The following is a 23,545-nucleotide window of genomic DNA, read 5'->3' on the forward strand; positions in this document are numbered from 1 at the left end:
AATCTTTCTCTCAGTTATTATTTTGCTGGACCCAGAAGGTCAGTTCTCACCCTCTCCTTAGATGCCTGGACTTCCTGGCTGTAAATTCTAATACATCTTCTCCTCCAGGAGAGATCAGATCTTCCAGGGATTTGCTGATGGTGACTTGCTGTCCTGATCTCCCAAAGTTTAGAAGGTCATAATTCCAATCCCTATCAAAATGAATGAACAAACCAGGCCCTTACAACATTCTCTCTCTCTCTCTCTCTCTCTCTCTCTCTCCCTCCCTCTCTTTCTCTCTCTCTCCCTCCCTCTCTCTCTCCCTCTCTCTCTCTCTCTCTTTCTCTCTCTCTCTCTCTTCCTGTCTCTCTCTCCAAAATGCTGTCAGCCAGAAGTGTCAACAATTTTTTTATCCTTTTTTAAAAACATGATTTATTTTTAGTTTTCAACAGACACTCCATAAGATTTTGAGTTCCAAACTTTCTCATTCAGACAAATAACCTTACATCTTTATTTGAATTCTATATAATGTAACTTCACAACGACTCATGGAGGGAGCCACATATTTCTGACTCTTTCTCTACATAAAGACCTACAAATATTTCAGATTTGGGGGTTTATTCTTGCAAACAGCAGGTGTTATGGTGAGAAAGAAACTGATAAGGTAGTAGTAAAACCAAGCTAATCTATCTAAAGTTGATAATAATTTAAACTAAAGGCTAGTAAATTAAAATTACAAGATCATGGACTTAAGAGTTGAAAGGTACCTTAGGTGGAATGGAGTCCCAACCCACTCGTCTTACTAATGCAGAAACTGAATCCCAGTGAAGTAAAGTGATTTGCTCATGGTCATATATAAGTGTATGAGTTGGTATTTGAAAACTATTTTCCTGACTCCATGTTCAGTGTCTTATCCACTATACCACACTGCAAAAGGAAAATCCACATTCTAAACAAAAAAGAATTTTGAAAATTAATGTGAACATTTAAAATGAAACAAATCCATAATGGGAATTATATGCATGTGTGTGAGTGAGTGTAGGGGGAGAAGGAAGGTGGGGCTGGGTGTATGGGATATAAATGCTTGTTTCCTTCCCTTGTCCTCCCCCTTCTCACAGATAAGTCACTTAACCCTTTAGTGCCAACTAAGTTGCTGATCTGCAGTGATAGAAAAATGGGAGTCCCCAACAGCAATAAAAAAATAACAACAGCCCCTTCAAAACCCAGTTCATTTGATATTTTAGACTGAGGGATGAGGGAGAGAAAGGAAGGGGCAACTGGAAAGTATCATAGAGTGATGTACAGTGGGAACTCTTAATACATTAAAATTGCTAAAATAGTTACGAAGGTTTGTCAGGAACCCTGAAATGCTGGATATTTGGGTTGTGGAAATATAACTCTTTGAGTTAGCACCCAGCTATTGTAATAAAACTGCTCACACAATTCTAAGAAATAGACAAGGCAGCATACCACATAGTGATTAGCTTGACACAAAGCTAGAGGAACAAATAGCAAATGGTGTGTAACCATATTCTGGCACCAAGAGTAGTATAATTGGGAAATTGCACAGAGTATTTACCTGTTTCCAGTTGAGTGGGGGGGGGGGGGGGGCAGGGTGCACATGTGTATGAACTTAGCAATCAGATGCTGTGGAACTCACAACTTCCCAACTTCTTTGGTACCGTGGGGATGTCAAGTAATATCTACATCAAGCCAATGAAAAGGAAGAGCCAATAACTGACGAGACCTTTAAAAAGGAAGTGACAATCTCTCCTCCCACCCACACTTCCTTCCCTCCAAGTGACTCTGAGAGTCCCCATAAGGGAAGCTGTGGGATGGAATGAAAAATGGCAGCAAGTGAACCACTTCCAGAGAACAGGTAGAACAGAGACACTGAACTTTAGTGAACTTAAACCTGGGCCTCTTGTTTTGTGTTTCTTTACCTGACCCTAAGTGACCAAACATCTATCTTGAGATGGAAGTGTCCAGTCAACCTTATTAGTTCAAGAGATTCAGAGGCATTGCTGACTACACTTTTCTTTTTTTTAAAAAAAAAAAATTATTTATTTTTAGTTTTCAACATTCATTTTTATAAGATTTTGACTTCTAAATTTCCCCCCCTTATTTGTGTCCCTTCCCTTCTCCCCAAGACAGCATGTAATCTCATATAAGGCTATACATGTACAATCGTATTAAACATATTTCCACATTAGTCATGCTGTGAAAGAAGAATCAAAACAAAAGGTATAGAAAATAAAAATTGCAAGTTGGGGAGATATTGTTTCCCTGCAACGTCCCTACTCTTAGTGGCAATTTCCTATGGTCAGAAGGTTTGTAAGCTTAATACCAGATCTATTAAATTATAGATTGTTGGTAGGGAAACATCCGAGGTCAAGTCTAAAATTAAGCTATTAGTCTTAGGACTTTAGACCAACAACAATAAGTTAGGGTCCTTTAATTCTTAGTAATAGTGTGGAGACAATCAGGTCAAGGGCTTATGGAGTTAGCAGCATAGTTATTATTTGTGTCTCAGTTGGTTAATGTTAAAAAAAATCCTTTTGTGGTCTAAATGCTTTAAAAGAAATATCATTTGATCAAAAGTTGAAATTGTGTTATGTGTGATGAACTGTGTTAAAAATGAAAGATAAAAAAAGAATGAATTTAAAAAAGAAAATAAAAATTGCTGTATTATATAACTGTGATTTTCCCCTTCATAATTATGGAATTAACCCTTTCATTATGTTCTAATTTCAATTCTCTAAGAGATAATATTTACTGATATTCTTATTTTTACTTTTAACTTGCAATTTGCATGATATATTTTAGATCAGCTTCTTAATGTTAACCGAGACATACATATGCATTTATGTATGTACATATATACATAGATATGTATCAGGACACATGTGTATTTGTGTGCACATGTATACATATGTGTATGTGGGCCATGTATGCGTGTTTATGTATGCACATGTATACATATGTGTATGTGGGCTATATATGTGTGTTTATGTGTGCACGTGTATACATGTGTGGGACATATATGCGTATTTGTGTATGTACATGTCTACACACATATGCATGTGGGTGCGTGTATGTATGTATGTATGTGTGCGTGTGTATATCTCCCGGGTAGACCTGCAGAGTGCAGGCTGACCCGAGGCCACAGGGCAGAGGCACACACCAGCCTAGCCTGGAGCCCAGCCCACGAGCAGGTCAGCACCAGGGCGGGTCCCGGTGTCTAAGCAGAATGAAGGAGCCGCTGTCCTCTCCGCGCGCTAGCAGAGGTCCGGCCCCCTTCCGGAGGAGACGCAACAGCCCACTCTCACCCGAGGGGGCCGCCGGTTCCGAGTGCACCCGCCCACCAAGGGTCCCTCCCCGATAGTGTAGCAGCCGAGGAGCACAAAGGTTCCCCCGTCCGTCATTCAAATGTTTTCGCCGGAAACAGCTTCTCTCCGAACAATTCCCCGAGTTCCGCCCCTTCTTCTGTCTCCACACGAAAGGGTCTGTTGCTTTCTGTCTCGCAAGCTTTGCCGCCACCTGGCCATGCCGAGCTCGGGTTTCTGGTCTGTCACCTAAGACCAGGGCTTCCGGCCTGAAAACGGGAATTGGCGCGGAGGTGGCTGGCGCTTGGTTAAGATGGAAGAGCTGGAAGGTTACTACTTCTCGGCGGCTCTAAGCTGTACCTTCCTGGTCTCTTGCTTCCTGTTCTCCGTCATAAACCGGGCCCTGCGAGAGCCCTACATGGACGAGGTTTTCCACTTGCCGCAGGCCCAGCGCTTCTGCTGGGGCTCCTTCCAGGTGAGGCCTTCCGCCCGGCCCTTAGCGCTAGTCTTTAGCGGGACTGGAGGGTCTGGAGGGACCCTCCAGGTGTGGGGTATGGTCTCCATCTCCCACGATTTAGAGGAGAAGCGGTGGCACTCTGTCTTTCCCAGAAATAATGCCCCTCCAGCAAGGCTTCTCCGGGTGCTTTTAAAGTAAAAGTGAGCTTCAGTAGAAGCTACTGAGGTTACCTCATCTCTTGATGATCACCTGCTGCGGGCGGGTCACCCAAGGAGACTCCTGAGGTCCCTTCCTCGCCAGCCGCCCGCCCTGGTATCCATAGGCGATGCAAGCCATTCACCGAAGCAGTGTCACGTCTGTCTCTCCGCTGAATCCGACCTAAAAACTCATGGAAAATGGGGTTCGCTAGTTGGAGATCAATAGTTATTTTACTACTAGACAAACATATCATCTCTCCCTTGTATCTTATATAAGGAAGAAATCTTGAATCCTCTAGGAAACGATGTAGTCTAACAGCACGACATATATAAGTTCACAGATCTTTACACTGGAAGAAAAAGTAGATTATTTCGTTCAGTTTCTTCATTTTGCAATTTAGGTAACGGTTCTGGGGAACACAAGGAGATAGGTGCAGAGTCAGCATTAGAACCCAGGTCTGAGGCTTAGTAAGCTCTCTTTCCTACATTCAGATGATATAAAATAATGAAAATAAAATGAACATTTTTCTCTTTCATGATTGATGCTGTATTTTGTAGCATTATCTTGATGACCATCCTTCTTTCATTTTTAAGTGGGATCCCATGATCACTACCCTACCTGGTTTATACCTGGTATCTGTTGGAATTCTAAAACCCACCGCTTGGATCATTGGATGGTCTCAACATGTAGTCTGCTCCATAGGAATGCTCAGATTTGTTAATCTGCTCTTCAGCGTTGGCAACTTCTATTTACTCTATTTACTCTTTTGCAAGTTACAGCAGAGGAACAAGGTAGGTTCTCTGATTAATTCAGTAAATACCTAAATACGCAAACACATTTTGGTTAAGTAGTTCTCAATTGTATAGAACATTTCTGTAGCACTTAATATATATTTGTTTAAAATAATAAAGGTGTTCATTATATTATATGATTAAATTTATAGTTATATAGCGTAAGGATCTATATTGGTTTTTAGACTTAAAAGTAAACAAGCAATAATTAATTAATGAAAGCTACACTTGGCTCTGTGTTTTCATGGAAGTCCGAAAGAAGTTACCAAAAAAAACCCAAAACCCATCACTTAGGATTGCATATAGTATTTTCAGCCAAATCCCCTGGGTAAGTTCGAGTATATGCTGTCTGACAAGCTAGTGACTAGAAATGATTGACATGTTTGGCACTACTTATCCCCAAACTTTGTAAACTTTCCAAGTAGGAAAGGGTAGAGAAATTTTGGGTTTTTGTATGGGAGGTTATTGACTATGTAAACATAACTCTAGTATTACAGTGCTATGCAAACTAATGGGGACAAAGCAAAGTATTTAAATATATTAAGACAATCATCATTATCGACAAGTATTTATTTATCTTTGTACTGCACTGTACTAAGTAATGGGGATTTTTTTTAAAAAAGGACAAATAACAGTCTTTATCTTCAGAGCTTACGTTCAGGTGAGGGAGACAACATGAAAATATGCAAGTTATGTAAACTGTAAATTATAGGTCATTTTCAGAGACAATTTCCCTCTACTTTAAGTTGAACTATAAGAAAAAACAAATGTTCATAACAAATATACATGGTATAACAAAACAAATTTCCATATTGGCCATACCCAAAAATGTTTGTCTCTTTCTGTATTTTAAGTCTGTCACCTCCTGACAGGAAGTTGGTTGCATGCTTTATATTTAGTCGGCTGGAATTCTAGTTGATTTTATGTAGTAGAAATCATTCTAGTTTTCTTCACTCTGAATAAATCTAGTCGATTTCTATAGAGTAGTTGTTTAATTGGATTCATTGTTTCTGTATGGATATTTTATATATTCTGTAGTAATTTTTAATGGACATTTTCTTTACATCTGTTGCTCTTTGGTACCATTGGTAATAAATATAATTTATGTCATGCCATGCAACTTTGCTGAATTTATTTTTTCATTTAATTTTTTTAGGTGACACCAGTATTTTCTTAATAAATCAATATACCCATCTACAAAAAAAAGCAGTAATTTTACATCTCCTAATCTAAGCTTATTGCCTCAGTTTCTCTTTTTTCTTAGTGTAGCTAAGATTTCTAACAGTCTGTTAAATAGGTATAATTGTCATGGGTGTCTTTGTTTTACCACTGATCTTATTGAAAAGGCCTCTAACTATTCTCCATGTCATATATAGCTTTGGGTTTAGATACTGTTTAAAGAGAAATCTATTTATTCCTGTATTTTCCAGTGTCTTTATCAGAGCTGGGTTTGAGATTTTGTCAAAAGTCTTTTCAACATCTGTTGTGATTTTTATTATTTATGCGATTAACATGATTTATTATGTTTAAAGTCCACCTCGTATTTAATGAGCCCTTTTTTTTTAGGCATAAATTCAGCCTGGTTCTAGTGTATAGTCTTCCTAATATATTGTACCCTATTTGTTAATATTTTATTTAATATTTTTGCTTCAATGTCCATTAGAAATATTGGTCTATACTTTTATTTTTTTTGTTTTACTTCTCCCTGTTCTTTGAGGCATCTGGCAGCACAATGGAGACAGTACTGGGCTTGGAATTAGGAAGACTTGAGTTCACATTTGGCCTCAGACATTTAGTAGCTGTGTGACTTAAAGTCACTTAAATCTCTTTTTGCCTCAATTTTCTCAACTGTGAGATGAGGATGATAATAGTACTTGCCTCCTAGAATTCTGAGTATCAAATAAGATAGTGCTTGGTACCAGTAGGCATTGTATAAATGTTTACTAATGTATTTATGGTATTTAAAACCTTTATCAGATAAACTTTCCACAAAGATTTTTTTTCCTCACTTAGCTGTTTTCCTTATAATATTAATCTTCTCTTCTTTTTTCTTTTAGTATCAGGTTTATATTTATATCATAGCAAATAATTGAAAAGAGCATTTTTCCAGTTTTTTGCAAATAGTTTATTGTGATGTTTGATATAATTAACTTATAAATCTATCTGGTGCTAGAATATTTTTTACTTGTAAGTTCATTTTTAGGTTATTTAGTTTTTTCATTTATTTCATATATTATATTTAAATAATCAGGGTTTTTTTTGTTAATGTGGTTATATATATATATAATGTTTATATATATGTATTTGTATATACATATTTTAAAGTAGTCATCCATTCCCTTAAGCCATCAACTTTCTTAAGATACTTGGGCAAAGTGGTTTCTTATAATTTATTTCATTTCCTCTTCAGTTCTGAAATGTCTCTTTAAAATTTTTAAAATACATTTTTATTTTTCTCAGTTACATGTAAAAACATTTTTAACATTCATTTTTAAAAACATTTTGAGTTTCAAATTCTCTCCCTACCATTAATCCCATCCTTTTTCATTTTTTGATATGAGCAATTTAGTTTTACTTGCCTCTTAAAAAAAAAAATCAGAGTACCTAGCTGCATGCTTTATTAGGTTGTTGTTGTTTTTTTTTTTAAATCTAGTGTTATTTATCAGTTTCGTTGTATTTTTGTTTTCAGTTTTGTTCTGTTCTTTTATTTTCAGAATTTTTACTTTGTTGCTTAGTTGGAGGCCTCAACTTTTTACTTTTTTTTAGTTGTCTGCCCAATTAATTGGTTTAGTCTTTCTAAATTTTCTTCCAAGGAATGCTTTAGCTACAATCTATCAGTTTTGGTATGATGTCTTATTAGTGCTGTTTTCTTTACTGACATTTCCTGTTGTTTTTCTGTGTTGTTCCTTGACCCATTAATTGTTTGGGATTAAATTATTAAGTTTCTATTTGTATGTGTGAATGTATGTATGATTGTATCTAACTGTGTTACATTTTCCTTTTTTGATTCATATGAAAATGAGGTCCATGGACATACTTATTCCCCCTACCCTTTCTTGTATGTCTAAATAATCTGTAGTATGCACTTTTATGATGTGATAATGATTCCCTCCTTTTCTTTTCATTTATAGTCCCAAGTACCGTCATTTCTGTCTTCTGTCCTCTGCTGATACCATCAAAAAGAACAAAACCACTCCTACTCCTAAAGTTCTAAGGAGTCATTTATTATCTTCCTATTATGTATGGCTCAGGAAGAGAAAGTGAGGCTGGTGACCTTGCACAGCCCTCCCTCAGTGAAAACAAAGTCAAATGCAAGTCATGTCATCATTTCTCTGATGTCATGGTCTTCTTCGAAAACAAAAGATGAATACAGTTATCATGTAAACAATTCATGTTCTTTTCTATATTTCTTTTCACTTTTGCGTTTCAACTTCAAGATATCTACTCAATTTTGGCTTTTTCTTAAAAAAAAATGCCCCCAAATCTTCTATTTCATTAAAGAACCATCTTTTCCATTAATTTATACTAAGGGTTCCTGTACTTAGTTTTGCCAGATAGGTTATTCTTAGTTGTAATTTGTCTTTTGAAATAGTATATTCTAAGTTCTCTCAGTCTTTATGGTAGTAGTGACCAAGTCTTGTATGATCCTGACTGTGGATTCTTGGCACTTGGATTGAAGTTTTGTTTTAACCTGGAAGCTTTGGATTCCTGGGAGTTTTTAGGAGTTTCCTTCCAGCAGGTGATCATTCAGTGATTTCTCTGTTCACTTTTACTTCTAATTCTAAGTGATCTGGACAGTTTTGTTCTTGATTTCTTGGAACATGTTATCATGAGTATTTTTTTTATTATCGCTATGTAGCATGCCACAAAGCCATGTTCTGACATTTCATATCTATGTAAAAGTCTTTGTAATTCTGGGACAATTCTGTTTTTTGAGAGTTCACCATTTCCCAAGTGGGAACAAGACTTTCAGGTCTATTAGAAGTATGAAATGGAGGTGGAGCCAAGATGGCAGAGTAAAAGCAGAGACTTGCTAGAGCTCTCCCTCTGAGCCCAGCCAAATAACTGTAAAAAAATTACTCTAAACAAATGCTGCAACTACAAAACCCACAGAATGGTTGTGTGAAACAAATCTACAGCCCAAGAATGCCTGGAAGGTCAATGGGAAGCATCTGTCACACCAGGCGGGGAGCAGATCCCAATCCAGCATGGGCTGTGTCAACATAGATGGGACCTGAGCAGGCTTGGGGAGGATGACTGAATCTCTGGAACCTGTGACAGATTGCAGACTTTGCAACCCCAAAATGCCTAGGACAAATTTGGAAGGTCAGTGGAAAAATCCAGTCAGACCTGTGTGAGAGAGTAGAGTGGTTTGGCCCCACCACCAGGGCAGTAGAGGGGATAGAGGAGCCCATGGCAACCGCCATAGCAGAAACAGCAGAGGAACTGATTCTGGAGCTCAAGGTTCACAGATTGTGGGGGAATTGGGTAGCTGACAGTACACCTCTCCCCCACTCCCACTGGAAGTAGAGAACTACTTTGACAAAGAGCTCAAAAGTCAAGTAAATGGCTGGGGAAATGAGCAAAAACTGGAAAAACAATTAGACTATATATACAAACAGATGAAGACAACAAAGGTGCTACATCCAAAGCCTCCAAGAAAAATATGAATTGGTCTCAGGCCATGGAAGAGTTCAAAAAAGATTTTGAAAATCAAGTAAGAGAAGTAGAGGAAAAATTAAGAAGAGAAATGAGAGTGATGCAAGAAAATCATGAAAAATGAGTCAACTGCTTGCTAAAGGGGACCCAAGAAATGCAGAAGAAAATAACACTTAAAAAATAGACAGATGGCAAGAGATCCAAAAAGCCAATGAGGAGAAGAATGCCCTAAAAAAACAGAATTGGCCAGATGGAAAAGGAGATCCAAAAGCTCACTGAAGAAAATAATTCCTTAAAGATTAGAATGGAGCAGATGGAAGGTAATGACTTTATGAAAAAATCAAGAAATTATAGAACAAAAGCAAAGGAATTAAAAAATAGTACACAATGTGAAACATCTCATTGGAAAAACAACTGACCTGGAAAATTGATCCAGGAGAGACAATTTAAAAATTATTGGATTACCTGAAAGCCATGATCAAAAAAAGAGCCTAGACATCATCTTTCAAGAAATTATCAAGGAAAACTATCCTGATATTGTAGAACCAAAGGGTAAAATAGATACTGAAAGAATCCATTTATTGCTTTCTGAAAGAGATCCCAAAAGGACAACTCCTAGAATATGGTAGACAAATTTCAGAACTCCCAGGTCAAGGAGAAAATATTGCAAGCAGCCAGAAACAATTCAAGGATTGTGGAAATACAATCAGGATAACACAAGATCTAGCAACGTCTACATTAACAGATTGTGGTGCTTGGAATATGATATTTCAGAGGTCAAAGGACATGTGATTAAAACCAAGAATCACCTACCCAGGAAAACAGTATAATACTTCAGGGGAAAAATGATCATTCAGTGAAATAGAGGACTTTCAAGCGTTCTTGATGAAAAGACCAGAGCTAGATAGAAAATTTGACTTTCAAACACAAGAATCAAGAAAAGCATGAAAGGCAAGCAGGAAAGAGAAATCATAAGGGACTTACTAAAGTTGAACTGTTTGCATTCCTACATGGAAAGATCATATTTGTAATTCTTGAGACTTTTCTCAGTATTAGTGTAGTTGGAGGGATCATATACATATAGACAGAGGGGACAGGGTGAATTGAATAGGTAGGGATGATATCTAATAAATAAAATTAAGGAGTGAGTGAGGAATGGGAGAAGGAGAAAGGGAGGAATAGAATGGGGGATCAATTATCTCACATAAAAGGCAAGAAAAAGCTTTTTCAGTGGAGGGGAAGAGGGAGAGGTGAGAGGGGAAAGAGTGAACCTTACTCATCAGATTTGACTTAAGGAGGGAATAACATGCATACTCAATTTGATATGAAAATCTTTCTTACACTGCAGGAAAGTGGGGGGAAGGAGATAAGCAGGAGCTTGGGGGTGATAGATGGCAGGGCAAATGGGAGGGGGGGTAATTAGAAGGGAACATTTTTGAGGAGGGACAAGGTCAAAAGAGAGACTAGAATAAATAGGTGGGATAGGATGGAGGGAAATATAGTTAGTCTTTCACATCTTGACTGTTATGAAAGTGTTTTGCATGACTACACATGTATAACCTATATCTAATTGCCTTCTCAGTGGTCATGAGTGTGGAGGGAGCAAGGGAGAGAACGTGGAACTCGAAGTTTTAAAAATGAATGTTAAAAATTGTTTTCACATGCAACTGAGAAATAAGACATACAAGCATTTGGTTTTGAAATCTATACCAAGAAAATAGAGGGAAAGGGGATGAGAAAAGGGAGGGGTGTGATAGAAAGGAGGGCAGATTGAGGGGAAGGGTAATCAAGATGCACCCTGCCTGGGGTTGGGTGCTGAGAAGTGATGGGGAGAAAATTTGAAACTCAAAATCTTGTGAAAGGGAATGTTGAAAGCTAAAAATTAATTTAAAAAAAAGCCAAAAAAAAAAATGAAACACTCCAAATTGTTTTTAGGTTCATTGGACTTTTTGTGACCAAGAGTGTTTTAGTCTAACCTTTACTCAAAAGTTTCATCAGAGATAAGGAACATTTTTTTCATCTACAGCGTTTCAATCTTTGTATTATCTTGCCATTCATAAGTATTGTTTTTCTTTATAACATTGTTTAGCAGCTTTTTTTTTTTTTTTTACTGCTCTTGTTCTTCCAGCTTCAAGAACAGTATGGACAGCAGTCATATCTATCTGAAGATCTTTTTTATTTCTAAGGATTGTTCATTCATTTCATTTATGTCCAACTCTTCATGACTGTAAGGTTAATGTAAGGCTAATGGTGAGTGGGGGAGAGTTAAAGATCTTCCCTGTCCTTTAATAGACCTCAGACACTTTTTTGTTAATTTCTAATGAGGCACAGGGTCACAAGGGTTGTGTCTTCCAGTCCTGAAAAGAGTATATATATACTCTGAGGTGAGGTTTTGCTTTGGGACTTGTTTCTTGAAAGAAGGTTTGTGTGCCAGATGAGACTCTGGGCAGCTGTTTTGAGAAACCCCCTGTCTTTGAAAACCCAGATGTTAGAACTTCTCTCTCTGGTAATGATATATGTATTGCCTATGGTCAAACAGTTGGAAGCCCCATCTGTTGATCTTTCTGTTTGTAATTTCTGTTTGTATTTTCTCTGAAGTTCAGGGTGCTGACTTTTCCCCCTTAACTAAGGGAATGATATTATGTGCTTGATTAAAATAGATTGCTGACCCCTCAAGAGTTGCTTTCCTTTTAGAAAAGCAGATCTAAGAACCTTACAGCAGGTTCTTCCTGTGTATGCTGGGGTCCATTGCTGTTACAGTGATCCCATTTGAGGTTTTCTTGCAAGAAATAGTGAAGTCATTTGCTATTTCCTTCTCCAGTTTGTTTTACAGGTGAGGAAACTGAGGCAACAGGGTTATGTGACCTGCCCAGGGTCACACAGCTTGTAAGTGTCTGAGACCAGATTTGAACTTAAGTTTTCCTGACTTCAGACGTGTCACTCTGTCCATTGCACCACCTAGCTACCTTCTAAGGATTAATTAGACTATTTTGCAGTTAATAGTTTGTCATTTGCTGCTTTATTTTTCATTTTTGACTACACTTTACCTATCAGTGTAATTGACCTTTTTTAATTGTCAGCCTGAAGTATTCTTAAAATGCTTGACTCCCCAAAACCAGTAACCTCTGCATCATCTTTAATAACCACTGAAATACACTACTTTACAGCTCCAAATTTTATGTGTTCTTGGATTAATAATAATTTTAAAAATAAATTAAAAGCATAACAAAAGAGAACAATGAGATATATATTATGCACAGAATCCATCACTCATCTGATAAACATATGGAAACTGACCAACCCAATCCAGTTTTATCTCAGTTGCTCTAGTCTCAGAAGCACACACCCCTGACCATTTTGGTAGTAAAATGAAACCATACCCAAACTATTGGTTGTCTCAAGTAATTTGCCTATCATTGTAAATGCTTAAGTATTACCGTTCTTGTTCTAAGAAATCTTTTTAGTTTCCCTCAAGGACTATCATGATATAGAAAGGTACATGATAGATGTTTCCTAAATAGTTGTTGAAATCTCTAATACAATTTACTTTTACAAATTATTGTTACTTGGAATAGAATGGTAACATGTACTTCATTATGAAAAAGTGTAATAACCTTGAGAACTCAAAAGCACTTTTAAGTAGTTGTGGTAATTTTAAATTCTTATCATACTATGATTTCAAAACAAAGAGTTACTCCTAATAAGAGAAACATGAATCAAACATTTTCAGCATGTAAAAGACCCATAATTTAAAGTGCAAATGATTATAAAACTAGTTTGCTATTTTTTGTTTACATTGAGTTCTAAAATCAGACATAGATTCTGATGATTCAAAGACAAACATTAAGCAGTCTATTCCTACAAAGAAACTTATGTTCAATTGAGTAAAACATAAGTATATACAAAATAAATGTGACATAATTTGGGGTGGACGTGGGAGTCAACATTGACATCTTGTGGGATCAGGATGTAGAAGACATTTTACTTGAATTCAGGAGGGAGTGCATTCCATGTAAAGAGACAAACGTTTATTCAAAGGCATGGGGGAAGTGTTTGTATGAGAAATAGCAGAAAGTTTAGTATACCTATATTCTAAAGTTCATGTGGAAGGCTGAAAAGGTAGGTTAGAGGGCAGGTTAAGAAGAGTTTTAAATGCCAGGTACATATTGCAGGGTTTTTTAAGTCTGAAGTTTAGTGTTCAAAAACATCAGTTTTTTTTTTTTTTAAAGAACCATATAGAGACCTTTTCATTACCCTATACATGCCATATTTATCATTAATTCAAAAATAGACATTTATTTCATACCTACAACGTATAAAACACTAACTATATTTTTTTACCCTTCAGGCTGTCTCAAGTATCCAGAGAATTTTGTCTGCTTTAACAATGGCAGTTTTTCCTATACTCTATTTTTTTAACTTCCTCTATTATACAGAAGCAGGATCAATGTTTTTCATTCTTTCTGCCTATTTGATGTGCCTTTATGGTAATCATAAAACTTCAGCTCTGCTTGGATTTTGTGGCTTCATGTTTCGCCAGACAAATATTGTTTGGACTGTGTTCTGTGCAGGAAATATTATTTCGCAAAAGTTAACGGAGGCTTGGATGATTGAACTACAGAAGAAGGAAGATAAACTTCCATCCATCAAAGGACCACTTTCAGCATGTAAGAAGATACTGTGCTTTCTTTTTGATTATGCCATGTCCTTTAGGAACTTGAGTGTATTTGTTGTTTTAACATGGCCCTATATCGTTTTAGTAGTTATATTTATTGCTTTTGTAGTTTTAAATGGTGGCATCGTTGTTGGTGATAAGAGTAACCATGAAGCCTGTATGAATTTTCCTCAGCTATTCTACTTTTTTGCTTTTGCTCTTTTTTTTTCCTTCCCTCACCTGCTGTCTCCTGCAAAAATTAAAACTTTTCTTCATTCAGCATGGAGAAACTGGGTGCAATTTGTTGTACTTACAGCTGTCTCCTTATTTTTAGTTTGGAAATTCACTTATGTTCATAAGTATTTGCTAGCAGACAACAGACATTATACATTCTATGTATGGAAAAGAATCTTCCAGAGGCATGACTTTGTAAAATACTTACTAGTTCCATGCTATTTGTTTGCTGGTTGGAGTATTGCTGATTCATTGAAATCTAAATCCATTTTCTGGAACATAATGTTTTTCATATGCTTATTTACAGTCACAGTTCCTCAAAAACTTTTTGAGTTTCGTTACTTCATATTGCCTTATATTATCTATAGGCTTAACCTTCCTATGCCATCCTTGCCCAAGCTCCTTTGTGAATTGGGTTTTTATATGATTATTAATTTTGTAACATTTTATCTTTTCCTGAACAAGACATTTCATTGGCCAGATAATGATAGTGTTCAAAGGTTTATGTGGTGACCAAATGACTATTTTGCTTCATGTAAGCAAGTTTGTATTTGAAACTTTTCTCCAGTGATGACAGGACTTTGTTTAATAGCAAGCCAGTTGATGTTTATGTGGTTAGAAGCAATTATAAAATTTAATTTGCTCCACATGATGAAATGTTGAATTAATCCAAGTGTTTAAAGCCCTTTTATTTACATTAATCAATTAAGGATATCCAAAAATTATGAAAAAGAATGGAAAATAAGAAATGTTTATATTTACTTTGACATATTTTAGAAAAAAAAGCCCCTTTTTCTAACCATTAAAAAGACTTAGAAACTTCTCATATATACACTTAAGAAGGATGATTATACCCAAGTGGTCCTAACAGTTAATTTTATTTCTACATCCACTAAAATAGCAAAAAAAAAAAGAAACTTCAGATATTTGTGAGTAATTAGATGGTGGGTAACTTTAGAGGCTTTGAATATATCAGCATATAATCAGTGTTTATCCCATTAGAAAATTGTATTAATTTAGGGAAGTTGTTAATTTCATCAATTTAGGGAAGTTTAGAAATCAGATTATTATTTAGAGTTTAATATATATGAATAGTGCTGACCTTTAACATATTCTGATTTTGAAAATAAACATCATGACTAAATTGCACCAATAACAGTGCTTATTAAAAAGGAAATGGGATTGCTGAGATATATTACCAAAGAAGTATTAGAATTAAAAAAAAAGTTTTAGAACCAATCTCTTTAAGATTTTTAAAAGTACAAGTTTACCTCCCTGAATCTTTTATTTGCAGCTCCCCTAGATAAAGAAAGATGGAGAAAAGATGACTTTTTGGGGTTCTTTTGAATTGGTGATTATATATTACACTAGGAACTTATAAAACTCAATGTCAACTAATTTAATTTCTTTAATGTTTTTTTATGCAATGTATAAATCCTTTTGCATTATTCTTTTAAACCATTTTTCACATTTTCCAAAATGATTTGTGGGGTTTGTTGCATGGAGAAATGGCTGTATTTTTATAACTTGTCTCATCTTCCTATGAGTGTCTTTTCACTTCCCCTTTTAGTCAACAACTGAATTTGGAAGGTATTCTGCATTTGTTAATGCAAATTCATTATTATTATTTTTAAATAAACAAACTTGGTTTTTCATTAACTTGAATAATGTAATTATTTTCATAGGATCTGTGTCATATTGTCAGTCCAAAAATAAATAGAGCATATTTCAGGGTTTTCAGCTGTATGGAAAAAACAATCTCATTAAAAGAGAAACTGTTTTACATAGACTACTATCTATGGTGGGAATTATAAAACCTCCTTTCCCCAGGGAAGTTGGATTAGTTTCTCCTTTAAAGTATTGAGACTATACTTTGGATTTGATTGACTCAGTGCAATAAATGCCTTACAAGGTTAATGTCACTTCTTGGTCACTTGAGAAAAACAGTTATGAGGGCTTTGTCTTGGCTTTAAGGTTTGGTTGGTGGGCTATAATGAATAACTCAGGCAGGTGAGCTTAGCTCTGCTGAAGAATAATAATAGGTAACATTTATATAGTGCTTACTATGTGTCAGACACTGCTAACTGATTTACAATTATTACCTCATTTGGTCCTCACAACAACCCTGGGAGGTAGGTACTATTATCCCCATTTTAGAGATGGGGAAACTGAGGCAAAGGGGTTAAGTGAATTTCCCAGGGTGACATAGCTAGTAAATACCTAGCTATGACAAGATTTGAACTCAGATCTTCGTGACTCCAGGCCCAGCACACTTATCAGCCCTATTCAGCTCTCAATTCAATTCTTGTCCTAGATGCATATCCTCTTGCTGCTATATTCGAGTATAAATCCTTTTGTTAACTGTTGAATGACCTCCAAGTGTTGCATTTCATTCTAATATTGAACCTAAACTAATGGAAATGACCTTTAGTCAGACCAATTTCAGAACACCAGCTTTAGTTATGTTTAGGATGTCACAAAGGACAGCCTATGTACACTTCTGACCTGACCATAGAGATGTAGCTGAGCACTCTAGATACACTCAAGCAAGTCAAGTAAGATAACATTTCAGTGCCTTTGGGAAAGTGATCACAATCTTAAGCATGTTCTAAGCTTGTTCTACTAGTGTTGAGTAGAAGTGAAGCAGCTTCTTTTGATTTATTCTTTACCTTAAGGACTTCAGACAGACTGAAGTCTTACCCAGAAGTTGAAGAGAACAGATTAAGATTCTTGGTTCAGAGTTATACATAAGCAAGGGAAGAAATGAAAAAACCCTTCTTGGCACTGGTTTAGGGATTCTAAAATCAGCACTGTTTCTATCCTCCTCTTCATATAGCACTTAAAAAATTAACTTTCTTGTAAGATCTCCTTGTGTGTACCTAGAGAAAAACCTGCCTTCAGTTATCTTTTGAACTGTGTTTTCTCTAGATATTTTTGGAGCCAAGAAATACATACTGTTCCTGCAGAAATGAGACAAGTCAGCCCATATGGCAAAGAAATGAACTTTGGTGGCCATTAATCAGGTGATATCCTGAGAGACGAGAGTTCTAGAAATTCCTTCTCAAGGGTTGGGCTAAGAGTCACGTGGCTGGCATATAAGAGAGACTTGAGGGACAGAGTGAATAAGATCTTTACACTGATTCCTGGGTAGTGGGGTCATGGTTCTGAGTAGTCTGGGACCTGGAGAAAATAGGACTGGACAGAAACCCTCTCCTCTGGAGTGGGAACCAACAGAAATTGTGCTACTGATGCATCCCATCTCATTTCTATTTTCTAAATTTCCCAAGCCTTAAGGTAACTGTTCTCTCTCAGGTGGCTCCTTATACCCTACTTTACCTAGGTTCAGGGCCTCCTCACCTAATAAATCTTTTTTCAAAGAAGGCTTGAAAAACTCAGAAAGGGCTTGGGTAACCAAGGAATAGTATTATTGGGACATGCCTTGCCTTCTATTTATATAGGGGAAGCTGAAACTTTCTCTATATAATTAATGTGAATGTGTATTTGCCTAGAAAAAAAAGATCCACTAGCTGACTGTGGCAATGCCCAGTTCCGTAGATGAAGCATCTTTTGGGGACTACCCTCTTTAACTAGGGCTAGAAAAGAGTCTCATCCTTTACCCATGGAACTGAGGATTGCCACAGAGTTAGCTAAGGGATCTTCTTTTGTTAAAGATAGGACTTTTTGAAGGAAAGGCACCTTACCCTTGTAGGGATGTAATACTATTGTTGAGTAGAGGTGAACCTCTTACCTTGTGATTGGGGAACCAATTTGCTAGCTCAAGGCAGGACAACCAAGAGTAGATAAATATTTTGAGTGGCATAAGTAACCCAACTAGGCAAAGTAGCTACCTTGTCCTTAGAGAATCATTTTATCCCATGACCATCTTATCATGGCATCATGGCTTCCATATCAAGGCTGAAAATGGATCCACTTTTCAACCTCTGACATTCTTGGAACATCATCAACCAGATTGTTTAGTTTTAAAGGGAACATATATGGGTACCGTGTACTTCACAAAAAAATTTTTTGTGATGGGATTCAACAGAACAATTTCTGTTAGTTCCCACCGTAAAGGAGCGAGTCTCTGTCCAGTTCTTTACAGGTCCCATACTACTCAGAACCATGGCCCCACCACCCAGGAATCAGTGTAAAGATCTTATTCACTCTGTCCCTCAAGTCTCTCTTATGTGCCAGTCATGTGACTCAGCCCAGCTCTTGAGGAGGAATTGCTGTAACCTTCATCTCTCACGATATGGTCACCAAAGTCTATTTGAATATGCCCCTTGTAGCAGATGGAGGTGCCAGCATATAGGAAAAATGACATTCCTTATGAAGCAGGTCCTTGAAGGTAAGGGTCGTTCTAGCAAATAGAAAAGGCTCTGTCCCAGAGCATACAGCCTTTGACAGAATTACAAACTACTAATGAAGGGCACTCAAAGCACTCAGACAAGTGGGATTTCAAATGTACTGTTTCTGTTTTTATAAGAGGCCTCTTGAGTCTTATTCACCTTGTGAGAAGAAACATTTTGCATCTCCTAACTATAGTTAACTCTAGAGGAAGAGGATGGCATGATGCTGCATCATATGTTCAGTACTAATGACTTTTCAAAAGTGAAATGGTGACTGACCAGTTCAAGAAGCCAGAAGCTTCTGAAACTTTAAAATGATTTGTCATGACCAGTTTTAGGTGCTTACATTTGACTCAGCCTGATATTTACAGACAGAGATCTCTCAAACACATGGTCCCCATGAATCATAAGGACAAAATGGTTGAAACTGCTAAATAGCCTGACTTGGGTCTTCCAGGGTTATACTGAGTTCTATTTGAAATGGACAGATGTAAGTAACTTGGTAAATCAGGTACATCAGGATAACCAGGTGGGAATGTGGGTTTTCCAAAAGGCAAGGAGTCCAAATAAGCCTTTGGTTTTCATTTTTCAACTGCATAAGTGAATCACATGGTCTGGATTCCATCCAAAATCATTTGGGTTGTCTCTATCATTGTGTTCCCCAAAATTTGATGAAGAAGGTTAAACTTATGATTTTCTTGGATTAGATCACCCAACCCTGATATCTCATATGGACCACTATTTGATCTATGGCTTCCAACACTGTGGTTTCATCTGACCCAGTCAACCTTATCTAATCAGGTTGTGGGAACACTTTGAGATGTCTTCACCAGTAGAAGAGAATTCAGGTAGCCTTGGAGAGGATAGTAAAGATATACTGGACTCTCCCATGTGAAAGAAAGTGCTCCTGACTAGCCAGTCACAGAAATAAATTAGTTCAACCACACCCTACCATTTGTTGTAGACCTGGGCTACTCCACTACATCAATGAGGTCATGAACAGCTTTGACAATTGGCATAACTACTTTGTCCAGCTCCTTGTCCTTCCCTGTTATCTGCCAGATGTCAGCCACATTCCTTACCAGCCACACAGGATTATTGTAAAGAGAGCCAGTTTAGCAAAGTATTCTGACTTCCTTCATCTCCATCCCATGATCACTTTTTTACTTCATGTGACCTAGTATTATTACTAAGGAACTCCCAAGGTTTCCATTTGGCCTTACTCACAATAATTGGCAATAGAGATTTCTATAAGCACCCTTGCAAGCATCCAAAAACTCATGTTGCTCCTTCCCTCAGGAGTCTTCTCCAAAGTCTTGTGCAAGTTGAGGTATACCAATGAACCCATTAGGGATCCCTGGTATCATAGTAACCCAGCAGCCAGTGTCCAGCAGCCTCTTACATCCAGTATTGGTTATGACTGATAAGCCCTTATTGCCCCAGTGCTACATGTCCTGGTTTTACTAGTATCCCTACAGACTGGCAATAGATAGCACCTTTATTAATATGAAGTTTTATGCTCTCAAAGTTTTAACACGCTCAAAACCCCTTATGAGAAATGCAACCAAGATTAGGAGGGAAGCAGAAAACTGGGAAAGAATTTTTGAAACTAGTGTCTGTGACAAAGGCCTTATTTCCAAAATACATAGAAAACTGAGTCAAATCTATGAGAATACAAGTCATACCCTAATTGATAAATGGTCAAAGGATATGAACAGGCAGTTTTCAGAGGAAGAAATTAAAACTATCTATAGTTATATGAAAAAATGCTCTAAATCACTATTGATTAGAAAGATATAAATCAAAACAACTCTGAGGTACCACATCATAGCTACAGATTGGCTAACGTGACAAAACAGAAAGAAAATGTTGGAGAAGATGTGGGAGAGTTGGAACACTAATTCGTTGTTGGTGGAGCTGTGAACTGATCCAACCATTCTGGAAAGCAATTTGGAACTATGTCCAAAGAACTACAAGAATGTGCATACCCTTTGACCCAGTAATATCACTTCTATGACTGTATCCCAAAGAGATCATAAAAATGGGAAAGGGTCCCACATGTGCAAAAATATTTATAGCAGCTCTCTTTATGGTGGCCACGAACTGGAAATCAAGGGGATGCCCATCAATTGGGGAATGACTGAACAAGTGGTGATATATGAATGTAATGGAATACTATTGTACTATAATAAGTGATGAACAGGAAGACTTCTGAGAGGCCTGGAAGGATCTGTATGAACTGATGATGAGTGAAAGGAGCAGAACCAGGAGAACTTTGTACACAGTTACAACCATAGTTTGTGAGGAATTTTTCTGGTAGACTTAGCCCTTCACAGCAAAGCAAGGACTTAAAAAATTCCCAATGGGCTATTGAGGGAAAATGCCTTTCACATCCAGAGAAAGAACTATGGAATTGGATTGCAGAATGAAGCAGACTGTTTTTCTCTTTTGTTTTGTTTTTTCTCATGGTTTCTCCCATTCATTTTTGTTCTTCCATGCAACATGACTAAAGTGAAAATCTATTTAGTAGGAATGTATGGGTAGGAACCATATAAGATTGCACACCATGTTAGGGAGGGGTGGGGGAGAGAAGGGGAGGAAGGGAGAGATCATGGGGCATGACCAGCTATTGTGAGGGGAGGGAAGCAGCATAGATCCAATAATGTAAACCTGTCTGAGGAAATTGGCCCTCTCCTTTGAAGAACCCTGCCAGGAAACCAGCTGCAGTGCACCTGTATGTAACCAGGTATACAGAATTCCCTACTTCTGGGCCATTTCTAAACCATACCACCTGCACTCTGGCTATCATCCTCATCCCTCTCAGAATGAATCATGGAACTGTCCCTGGCACCCTGGACTCTTGATAGGCAAGTTTTCCCCTTAACTCACCAGGAACCATACCTCTATGTCACTTCCTCATCATTTCCAAATCATACCACACTGCAAACTAATCCTGTGCTTTCTGACTTGACTTTATGTTGTCTTCCCTCATTAGAATGTAAGGTCCCTAAGAATAGAGACTTTTGTTTGCTTGTCCCCAGAATTTGCACAGTGCCTAGGACATAGTAAATGCTTAATAAATTGCTAATAATTCATTCACTTTTGAAATTATATTTTATGTTTCAATCAGCAAAAATCTACATTTTCCCCCTTCCCTCCCACCCCCTGCCACTTGAGAACAAAAGAAAAACAGAACTTTTTACAAACTTTATATAGTCAATCAAAACATACTTCAACATTCCATGTCCAAAAAAACTTCTCATTCTTCAAAATTCTCTGAGTATTTCACCTGTCTTTCAGGAGGTGGGTTAGGCATGTTTTGTCATTAGTCCTGTGAAATTATGATTGGTTATTATGCCAGTAAAAGTTCCTAATTCTTTAAAGTAATTTATTATTATTGTATAAATTATGTCCTCCTGGTTCTGTTCTCTTCATTCTGTTTCAGTTCAAGTCTTCCCAGGTTTCTTAGAAATACTCTCCATCAGTTTTTATAACAATATTTATATATAATTCATAATGACATCTATATGCCATAACTTGTCCATCCATTCCCCAATTTATGTGTGCCCCCTGAGATTCCCATTCTTTGCTACCTTAAAAAGAACTACAAATATTTTTTGTACATCCTTTGAGTTTGTTTTGTTTAGGACGAATCCCTCTCTTAACCTACACTTCCTCCAATTTTCCTTCTCTCTTTCTCTCCTTTCCCTCCTATTTTCTTGTAAAATGTGTTTCTGTATCAACTCCATGTCTGTGTATTCTTACTTACTTTGACCATTTTGGATGAGAGTAAGGTTGAAGTGTCAACTGTTCCTCTAATCCCCTCCTTCTTGTTTGAATCATCCCGATTATGTGAAATAATTTCCCCTAAACTTCCTTTCTCTTCCTCCTCCAAACTCCTCGTGAATTCCTCTTTCCCTCTCTTTCCATTCTTCTCTTGAGATCAGGAGGACATCATAGAACTGCTTACAGGTCTTGTCTACTAGACTACATCTGTGACCCCTTATAATATTAGTATTAAAACATAGACAATTTATCCATATTCAGTCCTTTATCATTGTTCATTAACATTTATTTTGTTATGCTTCTAAGTGTTGTGTTTGAACTTCAAAGTTTCTATGCAGCTCTGGTCTTTTCATCAGGAATGTTTAGAAGTCCTTTATTTCATTGAAGGTCTATTTTTACCCCTGAAGAATTATATTATGTTTATAATCATATTATAAAATTATTAATAATTATTATATTAATTATATAAAAATATGTATTATATATTTTTATGTATAATGAATGTATATAATTATGTAATATGCAATAATATATTAGAATTATATTGTTTTTCTGGGCAAGATATTCTTGACCATAAACCTATATTCTCTGCCTTCTGGAATATTATATTACTAATAAGTTCTTCATTTTCTATAGTAGTAGCTAATAAATCATATGTGATACTGATTCTGGCTCCTCAGTATTTGAATTCTTTCTTTCTAGACACATGGAGTAATTTTGCTTTCAGCTGGAAGGTCTGGATTTGGATTATGATATTCCTGGGAGCTTTCATTTTGGGGTTTCTTTTTGGAGGTGACCAGTAGGTTCTTTATATTTCTATTTTCCCCCTCTTAGTTTTAACATATAAATCTCGGCAGTTTTCTTTGAAGATTTCTTAAAATATCTTGATTAGATTCATTTTACTGATTATACTATTCAGAACAATGATTCCTAATTTTTTTCTCCTCTATCTGTTTCTCAGGTCAGTTGTTTTTGTTTTGAGATGCTTTATACCTTTTATGTTTTGTTTTAATATTTCTTATTGCCTTATGGAGTCATTGGCTTGTATTTGTTCCTGTGATAAGAGAACTTCTGACTTTATGTTCTTACTGTCATTTAACTTAATGATTAAC

General features: G+C 36.7%; 1 protein-coding gene across 6 annotated transcripts in view; it reads left to right on the forward strand.

Annotated features, from left to right (window-relative positions):
- Nucleotides 1–3,219: 3,219 nt before the first annotated feature.
- The window catches only part of ABCD2 (ATP binding cassette subfamily D member 2), a 211,689-nt gene continuing 191,363 nt past the window's right edge, over nucleotides 3,220–23,545 (forward strand). Inside the window, exons 1-4 of one of the 6 annotated variants that reach the window (XM_072654297.1) lie at nucleotides 3,268–3,780; nucleotides 4,554–4,751; nucleotides 12,232–12,296; nucleotides 13,759–15,957. In XM_072654297.1, the coding sequence (XP_072510398.1) occupies nucleotides 3,619–3,780; nucleotides 4,554–4,751; nucleotides 12,232–12,296; nucleotides 13,759–13,795 (462 nt within the window). In that variant the 5' untranslated portion in view covers nucleotides 3,268–3,618 and the 3' untranslated portion in view covers nucleotides 13,796–15,957. Of the gene's footprint in view, nucleotides 3,781–4,553; nucleotides 4,752–7,882; nucleotides 9,475–12,231; nucleotides 12,297–13,758; nucleotides 15,958–23,545 lie in introns of those variants that run through there. The other 5 variants (XM_072654298.1, XM_072654300.1, XM_072654295.1 and 2 more) reach the window with 5 other exon arrangements.

This window comes from Notamacropus eugenii, chromosome 3, assembly GCF_028372415.1.
Source record: "Notamacropus eugenii isolate mMacEug1 chromosome 3, mMacEug1.pri_v2, whole genome shotgun sequence".
NCBI lineage: Eukaryota > Metazoa > Chordata > Mammalia > Diprotodontia > Macropodidae > Notamacropus > Notamacropus eugenii.